The 10,616-nt window shown below is 37.0% G+C and overlaps 1 protein-coding gene across 1 annotated transcript; it reads right to left on the bottom strand.

Moving 5' to 3' along the window:
• Positions 1 to 1,345: 1,345 nt before the first annotated feature.
• Positions 1,346 to 3,295, bottom strand: LOC135154495 (uncharacterized). The gene has a single exon (XM_064100703.1). The coding sequence runs from the start codon at positions 3,293 to 3,295 to the stop codon at positions 1,346 to 1,348; it is 1,950 nt and encodes a 649-aa protein (XP_063956773.1).
• Between the last annotated feature and the right edge of the window lie 7,321 nt (positions 3,296 to 10,616).

Below are 10,616 nucleotides of genomic sequence, written 5' to 3'. Positions count from 1 at the left end.
ACCGGACTATGATTATGAAGTGGAGAATGATCCAGAAGATGATAATCATGATGAGAATGAACAAGAACAAGATGGGTATGATGAGAAGAATGATTATGAGGTTGAGAATGAACCAGAAGATGATTATGTTGATGAGAATGAACCAGAAGATTATGACAGTTTTCATTGTGATCAAGTTAGCTATAAGTTGGATGATTCCAGATGAAAGTCATGCCTAGATCTACATTGCCAGTCATATCCTCAGAATCAGATTAGAGTTTTACACGTGCACTTAACTAGCCATAAGCTTAACAATCATCGAGCCTTGATGATCATGAGACGATGATATCGGTAGTAGGTCTAGTAAAGAGATGTATGATAGATCTGCCTATTATGACATGAATGATGACCACAAGTGTGATGCCTGTACCTTGCTATCGGTATACGTCGAGTCCTGAACATATCCAGGCTACCGATAGTTATAGCATGACACCTACATCGATTCAGACTAGTCCTAGGCCCGCCTTAGTTCATCATAGGCCTAACGTTAACCAAGTTGTGGGCCCACTTTGTCTTAATGCTAGTCGGCATTGTTACTGCCACCATATTTGTTATGTTTTGGGTTCATCCAGCTGAATAATGACACATTAAAGTCTCAAGTTTTGCTTAACTCAAAATGTCTGTTGACTCTTTTTTGCTTCTTCATTGTACAGTCTCTCTGTGTGTATTGTGCAATCTCCCCTTTATATGCATATGTATACATAATACAGATTCATACATGTTGCTAGTCTGTACATGCAGACCTTATTACACATTTATGTTATTCTTTACATTCCAACCTTTATATATAACATTCCTCCCCCTTACATTAATGTACATGGGTAATTTTTGAAAAATAACACTTTCTGTGTACCATGCAATTACAGCATTTTAATTTCTACCACTATTTCACTTCCATACTTCAATTTGCAACATTTCACTGAAGGAAGGTTTAATTATTTGGCTTCGAATTCCTCAATCCTCGGTATTCTGATTAAAAACAATCTCTGCAAAGTGTTCCTTACACTTGTATGCAATCAAACTTTCTGTTACAATTGTAAAATATAACACAATCTCATAACACAACTTTAACAAAACATATATGCCAAGTTACAATTAACAACTTTTTTTCTTTGCTGTTACAAAAACTAAGTCTACATTTTGAATTCTTCCTTATTGTTATCCAAAATCTTTCAAGCTGCATCTCCAGATGACAATCACCATCAATAAAGCTGCTTGAAGCCTTGACATGTCCCTGATTAGCCTCTCCAGATATCGGACCATGTAAGGACCATCCAAGAATTGTACGTACAGCATATGGTCCAGTCTATGGTCCAGTCTCTGCCTTTCTCACCTCCAGAGGAATGAGGGCCTCAGGTGCATCTTGACCAATCAACAGACCGATCTCTTGCCCTCTTGCAATTGTCAAATTAATATCTTGTTGATGAGGCCAACCAGAAATCTCTCCTACTGATGCCATGTGATCACTCCTGATGTTTATCCTCTCCTTAGTGAATACATTTTCTATCCTAACTGCTTCAGACATTGGGCCAGTGTCAACCACCAGATCCACTACCTTGGTTTCCAATGTCTGTTCATTGTCGATGGTGGTCAACGATAGCCTCTGTGTCTGACCTTTGGCATTCAACTTCTCCGCCAGGCTCTTGGTACAGAAGGAGTTCGTGGATCCTGTATCCAACAAAGCAAATGTTCTCAATGCTTTACCACCAGATGCTGCTTGGACTCGAACAGGCACAATGAGCAGGACACATCTTTTACCGGCCCCCGTGGCATTACCAAAGGTGCTGTTAGCAGTCTCGACGAACCCATTCTGAGATGATGATGCTGTGGTCCCATCAGTCTCACTGGAACTGGATGACTGCTGTCTTGTATCCTTCAGAACATCTGTCTTCTGTGAATCGTCCTTCCTCTTAAGATGCAGAAACCTACTATGTTTCCTATTACATCCTTTCACAGAGCAGGTTCTATTTAGGAAACATTTACTTGAACTGTGTCCTGGCTTGAGACAATTAAAGCATAAATGCTTATCCTTCGCCATTTGCAGACGTTCTTCAGGTTTCATGTCCTTAAACAGGTTACAAGAAAAGATGCCATGTCCCTTGTCACAAAGAGCACAGTCCACTTCCTTCTTCTTCTCTGATCCAGCAAAGTTGACCCCAGCTGCTTGAGATGATCTTTTCCCAAGTGACTGTTTTGATCCTTGAGGCTGCTTCTTCTTGTCTCCAAACAGCTCTCCATAGACTGGATCATTGATTTCACAGGCTGCGTCAGTCACAAAGCGTACCACATCTTTCAACTTGGGAGATCTACCTTGGTGACGGACATCTTTGACGACCTTGAGCCACCTGGCTCTCAGATAGTAAGGCAGTCTCTCTACAATCTTTACAAGGTGTTGTTGCGAACTTATCTCTGCAACCATGTCCACCGCCTGTAGAGTCTCGCAGCAAACCTGCAGCTCATCTGCGAACTTCTGCAGTCCTTTCTTGTCACTTGGCTGCAATGTTGGCCCATTAATGACTTTCTTTGTCCAAGCATCTCCTCTCTTGAACTTGTTGCCATATCGTTCTTCCAGGATGCTTCTGGCTTTCTTGTAGGCTACTGCAGAGTCCATGACCATACACGACTGAATAATGGATCTTGTTTCACCTTGGCAACAACTGAATAACTTCAGAAGCTTGGAGCTGTCATCCAGGGACGTCCTTCCTACCAGACTTCCATCAAATTTCATGAGTTCTACATTTTGCAGACTGATTGCTTCCAACAACTGCTGATTTGGGGCAGGCAACACTCCATAAGATCCCTGAAAGGATGTCTGCTTGTCATCTAGAGGATATAGAAGAGTTTCATCTTGAGTTTTCTGTTCCAACTGGAGACTGTCCTGTAAGGAACCTTTCTTTTCCTGCTTACTAGCATGCGATGGATGACGACTCACTTTAGAAGACCTTTCCTCATCAAAGAGACTGAAGATCTGCTCTTCAGCTTGAGCAATTTCAATTTTAGTCTGCAAGTCCAATTCTCTCCTTTTCTGCTGCAACCTTAACTGCTCGAGTTCCAACTCCTGCTGCTGCTTAAGACGTTCAGCTTCCGCCTTCAAGGCTGCTCTTTTGGCCATAGCCTTTGCCCATAGTCGAGAACCTGACATGGAGCTGACTGCAGATCCATTACACTGACTGGCTGAGTCTTCAGGTCTAACAGAATCCTCCTCAAGTTCAACAGAGACTTGTTGGTTAACAGTGTCCTCAGGTTTAACACTCATCTTGATTCTGCGAGTTGAACAGATTCCACTCATAAACCTTGTTGTGTCGAACTTAATGTGACGTTTAAGTCTCATTAATTTGTAAGTCCCTCGTTAGCAAGTCACAAAATCAAACCGAGTTGCGATACCAATTGTTGAACTATTGAATGCATGTTTCGACCTGCAGTTTAATGAAACAATAAACAATCATAAATTGAATGTCATGAAAAACTTGTACAATTGTCGAATGTAGCGTTAATAATCCAATACCTATACATTCACAAAGCCTTTAATTGTACACGAGTCTAAGACATCAACTGACCAGATAATCTAACAACTGTCCTTATTTGTTTCTTATGTTGTTATCATAAAGCTTTCAATTACCGGTATTCATCATTAGGCTGCATCCGAATGAAATAACTACAATAACAAACAATTTTGTAACTGTAACCTCAACTGAAACATCAAGGTATGAATAAATTATCACATTTGTTTCTCATATCCAAAATTCTATATTAAAAACACATTCAGCCATGCCTAAGGCAACAGAAAATATGCCCCTAGCAATGCATCCCTAGGTTATCTTGTAACCTTTGACGTACTTTCAGTCATACCACTTGTGCATGACTATTATGACATAAATTACCACTATTATCATAAAGGCATGAATTATCATCACTAACAAACTTCATGCAATTATGTACCATTTACTTTTCATATCTTATGTAAACAAACGTTTACTAACCTAAATCAACACACGTGAGTGCTGCGGTCAAGTTTCGCGCACTACACACATTATTGTACTTATACATATGTACATAGACAAACCGAAAAACTTTCACTGAACATGAGCGATAATTCATACAACTTTTGTAACAAAATTTTCACCAAAATATTCATCATTTAAAATCATTTCTCAATACAAACTATCAGTCAACTATTCTTTATCATATAAACATCTATTTTAGAATACTTACAACATTGGGCTTGGTCAAAAGCAAAATAACGATGACAACAAATTAGCAAGTAAAAAAACTAAGTAAAAACATGGGGGACAAAGTACAACGCCCTCTACCGATTGGCAACAAAAACCTACTCTTCTGACGTCACCGAAACTTTGTGACCCAGAAACGATATGTAAATTTCACACTATAACCACTTTATAAAAAATTTGCATCGTACACTCTACAGTGTGGTTCGAAAAACTTACAGAGACAAGGGACAACCTCACTCAATGATTGCCTGTGATGAACTGCCCTGTGCTGAATAACTTTAAACCTCAGGGGTTTATTTGGCAGTAAATATTAACATGCATGATTTATATATAACAAAGGTAAATAATGAATATTCAAATATCAAAGATAGCAAATAAAAGATATATATGAATATACATGGCAAATGAATAGCTGTTAATGAATATTAATGAACCTAAGTCAGAGGGAGAGAACCAATCAGAGAATAAGAACTTAGCAAGAGTCAAGTATGAGTGAGCATGAACAAAAGAAAGGGATGATAGAGTGAATCTGGCATGTTGAAAGGAATGTAAAGAAGGTGATGGAATTTTGACGACTAACAAGAGAAGAGAGGATGATCAAGAATAATGAAGAACAGTACATCTATAAAACCCTGTTCACGCTACAGCTCTACAAACAATATCTCCTCTTACAAATAAAATGTCCTCATTTTAAAATTGCAGTAATCTTCATGTATGAGGGAGAAAAAAATATTTGACAATATAAAAATGTTTGTTTTCAATGATATCTGAATTAATAAAGTACATATCAAGTTGACATTTCATATCAATCATGATGACTTCGAAATATAACGGTTTGAAGTTTAAAAATATATATATATGTATTTTTCTTTATATACAAATCAGTTCTGCAATGAAATTTTTATATACCTTGATCAAAGACATGACCATCAATTAATCAACATGTTAAAATAACTGTTTCATCATAAAAGAGTATCTTTCAAATTCTATGATCAGAGAAAAACAAATTTTATCAATTTGTCTAAGTCATAATCAATTTGACCAAAACTTTGAAAACTTTTTTTTAATAAAAAGACTAAATATACATTTTTTTTAAATACAATAATTATCTAGCATTGTCAAATTATTACCCAAGCAAAGTATTTTTTTGTAGGGAAAGCAAACTTCTTCAAATTTCTCTAAAAGTGACATTTTTATCTCAATACTTTTTTTCTAATTAAATATCACCTAAATTGAACTTTTCACAATTCAACTGACAAATCTAGTACGTCATTCAAAATGTATCGAAGTTTATCTTTTTAGGCACCAGTCATTTCGATAGCGTGCATGGGTTCGAATCCCACCGCTGCCACCAATTTGTAGATTGGCCAGGGCCCGTATTCCATAAACGAGATAAGCACGCTTAAGTCAAAAATCTAAGCATTTTGTCTTAGTTTTCTGTCTAAGACAAAATTCTTAGCCAAAACGCATATTCCATAAAGAATTGGCTAAGAATTTTGTCTAAGAATTTGGCTAAGAATTTTTGCGCAACTAAGACAGATTTAGGATGAATGGCTAAGTAACTTTTCTTAAATATGCAGAGTCTGTATTTCATAAATTCTACATGGCTAAGAATTTTGCCCTAACTTTAAGACAGTTGTGAGTTGTCTTAATTGCTTTAAGACAACGTTTAAATCCAACAAATCATGGCAAATTTTTTAAAAGAATTTATACCTATATTGCATTTCGAGCTACTTCCTAAGTTTTTAACCGATTTTCATGAAATTTGGAACACACATTGGTCTTAAGGTAAGGAGGTGTAAGAATTTTTTTTTTGCTTTTTCAGAAATTGTGTTGCCATGGTAACAGTATATTATGGCCAAAATTTAAAATTTAAATTACTTCATCGGTTTTCTACCAATTCTCATGAAAGTTGGCTCACACATTGGATTTGAGGAAAAGATGTGCAAGACACAATTTTGCATGTGTCGGAAATTGTGTTGCCATGGTAACAGTATATTATGGCAAAAATTATGTATAAATCTTGCTATTCCAACTACTTCCTCAGTTTTTAACCAATTCTCATGAAATGTGGCACAAACATTAGTCTTGATGTGAAGATGTGCAAAACATATTTTATGCCTATATACAAAAATTGCGTTGCCATGGTAACAACATATTAAATAACGAAAATTAGGTGAAAAATTTGTGGTTTTAACAAGTTTACAATATTTCAACCACTTCTCATGATGTTTGCCACAGACATAAGTCTTGAGGTAAAGATGTGCAAGACACATTTTCGCATGTGTCGGAAATTGTGTAGCCATGGTAACGGTATATTAGGGCAAAAATTATGTAAAAATCTTGCAGTTCCAACGACTTCTTCAGTTTTTAATCAATTCTCATGAAATGTGGCACAAACGTTAGTCTTGATGTGAAGATGTGCAAAGTATATTTTATGCCTTTATAAAAAATTGCGTTGCCATGGCAACAAATAAAATAACTAAAAATAGATGAAAATCTTGTAATTTGAATTACTTTATCAGTTTTCAACTGGTCAATTCTCCTAAAATGTTGGCGCACACAATAGTCGAGTTGAAGATGTCTAAGATATACTTTTGCCTGTATCAGAATTCGTGTTGCTATGGTAACAACATATTATATAAAGAAATTAGGTGAAAATCTTGTGGTTTGAATCCCTTTATTAGTTTTACCAATTCTTATAAAAGTTGGCTCACACATTGATTTTGAGGTGTAGATCTGCAAGACATATATTTGAAAATTTGTTGCCATGGTAACAGCATATCAGATCAATAAATGTGTAAACAGCATGTGTATTGAACTACTTCTTCATTTTATGACATTGGCCTATATGTCCATGAAATGTAGGTTTTGAGCTAAAATAATCTGCAAGACACATTTTCTCATTCATCAAAATATGTGTTTGTATGATAACTACATGTATACGCCAAAAAAGATTAAGACAATGGTCAATGCTAACTTTTGTTTGGCTACATAGAGAACTACATGTAGCTGAGGGCTTAGACTTAGTTCTAGTTTTTTTTTTGGGGGGGGGGGCTAGACCTCAAGATTTCGAACTACAGCACCTAGTTTAGATCTAAGCCTAGATCAAGATTCTTTAGTCCTAGAAATAATCCAATGCTAGATCCTTAGCCTACTTCCTTTCTCAGGCCTAACGTTAGATGAGTAGAACTAGACTAGATCTAGCCTACATTTACTATTTTTAGATCTAGAATCTACATGCATTGAGATAGAGTCTACAAGTCTCTAGATCTAGACCTATTACTATGACCCTATGTACACCTAGATTGGTATAGTTCTAGATCTAGATAGGGTCTAACTTTAAGTCTAAGTGAGTAAGTCATTTAGTCTAGATCTAGGCCTAGGTTAGAGATTTCTAGATCAAACAGTAGACTAGATCAGCCAGTCCTAACGTTAGGGCTACCGGATAGGCTAGAAATAAAATGTAGAATGAATAGAAGAAAGCACAGGCTAGGCCGCCTAGGCCCTAGATCTAAATTCTTATATAAATCTAGGCCCTAGTCTAGACTGAGCTGTTGCCAGTGTTGGTCTAGGTTTAGGCCTGTTTTTTAGTCCTGGAAACCTAGATCAAAACAAGTCCTCAAAATGTATAAAATAAAAACTCCAAACAAACAGATGGACCTAAACTCTAAAGCAGGAGTAGATCTAGATAGATGTCTAGACTACTACTAGGACTAGATCTAACTTTAGGCATAGTTGGCAAGCAATGCATAGCGATATATCTAGCACTGTTGACAGGAATAACCGTCATTTCTGGGGATTTATTTAAAAGTTTCTGACATTTACTGTCATATCACATTGGTGAGACTAGGCCAACGTAACGTTAGACTGTTTAGTGTCGTACTCGTAATGCTAAAATAGCGGAACAACCAAAATACAGTCTGAGACTGAACCTTTTGGTCTAAGTCAGATCTATTCTAGACCTACATGTAGATCTAGATAGATCTATCCCTGTCTTAAGGCTAAGCCAGGCTAAGTCCTGCATGTTCTAGGCCTAGACCAATACTAATATAGGTCTACCGTTAGATCTAGGCCTATGTAGCTTCAGTCTCAGTTGCTCCACTACGGCACTAGACTAACAAAGTTACGTTTTGCTTCAGCCTTAGTTCAGGAAAGTAAAAAGTAAAAACAATGTTCAATTCTCCTCCAAACAGATAGATATTAGTTGTAGATCTTGGGCCTAGCTCTAGGCTAGATCTAGGCCTAATGTTAGACCCAAGACTAGTCTCAAAAGTTACAAATGTTTTCCCTTGGCTTAGACCCTAGGTCTACTTCAACTGAAGTAGAATAAAGATGTCGAGAGGAATCTACCCTATTCCATTTAGATTTTGACAAACAATACATGAAAAGTAATGAATGGGACTGATACATAAAAAACTGTGCAAGTCACTCGGTTTGGGATTGAAATGTTTTGGTAATTAACAAAATATAGAATAATCTGAATAAAGAATTCTTACCATATATGGGTGATGAATGCTCTTCTTTTACTACAATAGTTGTAATTAGTTTCAATAAAATCAAACTTGTTAAGAAAAAACAACTTCAATGACATTTTTGCTATTTTGTTGCAGTCACCCCTGCAGCAGTTTAGAAGGTCATAGAATTTGACTTTGAGACTTTGGCTTAGCCATATCGTCTAACTTGAGACAAATGTCTTAAAGTTTATAGAATATCGTTAGGGAAGATTTCTTAGACAAGCAAAATGCTAAGACAAATTGCTAAGACTTAAGCAAAAAGCTTATCTCGTTTATGGAATACGGGCCCAGAGCGGTAAAGGGCGTGGTTCTAAAGAGACAACCTCACTCAATGATTGCCTGTGATGAACTGCCCTGGGCTGAATAACGTTAAACCTCAGGGGTTTATTTGGCATAAAATATTAACATGCATGATTTAAATATAACAAAGGTAAATAATGAATATTCAAATATCAAAGATAGCAAATAAAAGAAATATATGAATATACATGGCAAATGAATAGTCAGAGGGAGAGAAACAATCAGAGAATAAGAACAAGATAGTCAAGTATGAGCAGGGTGACCAGACGTCCCGTATTTCCCAGGATTGTCCCGTATTTTGCTTCTTTGTCCCGGCGTCCCGACAAACCCTTCCCGGGACGCCTATTTGTCCCGTATTTCAGAATATTGTTTTGTTTTTCAGAATATTTGTTTGTTTCTTTCTTTCAAAGAATGAAGGAAACATTTTTCTTTCCTTCATTCTTTCTCTCTTTCCTCCTCCTTTTTCTTACTTTCTCTTTTTCTTTCTCTCCTTTATTTTGTCTTTCACACATTTATTCTTCTTCCATTCCTTTCTTTTTCTTTCTTTCTGTATTCAATTCAAAGAATGACGGAAACTTTTTTCTCTCTTTTATTCTAACTTTTTTTTATTTCACTTCATTTTCCCCTTAATTTTTTTTTCTTTCTTCTCGATCGATTCATCTCTTTTCTTTCGTATTTTCTTTCTCTCCTTCATTCTTTCGTTCACCCTCCCTTCCAATTCTTTATAATTTTTCACAGGTGTACTGTAGCCTAATTTAATTGTCGATTGTCCCCTTACAAAAAATTCCTGTAGTACTCTGTGATATGTACTGCAGGAAGTATCGCAGGAAAGTACTGCAGGAATTACGTGCACGTAATTTGGGACGGTACTACAGAAATGTACAACAGGAGTACAACAGGTCCGTGTCCTGTGATACTTCCTGTGGTAATAACCGCATAAGTATGGCAGGAAGTATGACAGGACACGATCACCACAACCGCTACAACAGCTACAACCACTACCACACCACTACTAGTACTACAGGACAGTATCACAGGAATATCACAGGATAGTATCACATGATAGTATGATAGGACAGTATGACAGGACAGTACTACAGGAATTCCGCAGACCAGTATCACAGGGAAGTACTACAGGACAGTATCGCAGGACAGTACTACAGGAGTACCACAGGCTTCTGGTACTGTGTCCTGTAGTACTGTCCTGTGATACTGGTCTGGTATTCCTGTAGTACTGTCCTGTGATACTATCCTGTGGTGATAAATAGTATCACAGGACAGTATGACAGGACAGTACTTTAGGAATTCCGCAGACCAGTATCACAGGAAAGTACTACAGAACAGTACTACAGGACAGTACTGCAGGAATACCGCAGGCTTCTGGTACTGTGTCCTGTAGTACTGTCCTGTGATACTGGTCTGGTATTCCTGTAGTACTGTCCTGTGATACTGGTCTGGTATTCCTGTAGTACTGTCCTGTGATACTGGTCTGGTATTCCTGTAGTACTGTCCTGTGATACTATCCTGTGGT

The sequence above is a fragment of the Lytechinus pictus genome, chromosome 6 (assembly GCF_037042905.1).
Source record: "Lytechinus pictus isolate F3 Inbred chromosome 6, Lp3.0, whole genome shotgun sequence".
NCBI lineage: Eukaryota > Metazoa > Echinodermata > Echinoidea > Temnopleuroida > Toxopneustidae > Lytechinus > Lytechinus pictus.
Note: the sequence above shows the minus strand (reverse complement) of the source record. Positions and strands in the feature narration are given on the sequence as shown.

Coding starts and splice junctions, on each gene's coding strand:
- LOC135154495 (XM_064100703.1), bottom strand. CDS start 3,295: ATGAGTGTTAAACCTGAGGACACTGTTAACCAACAAGTCTCTGTTGAA.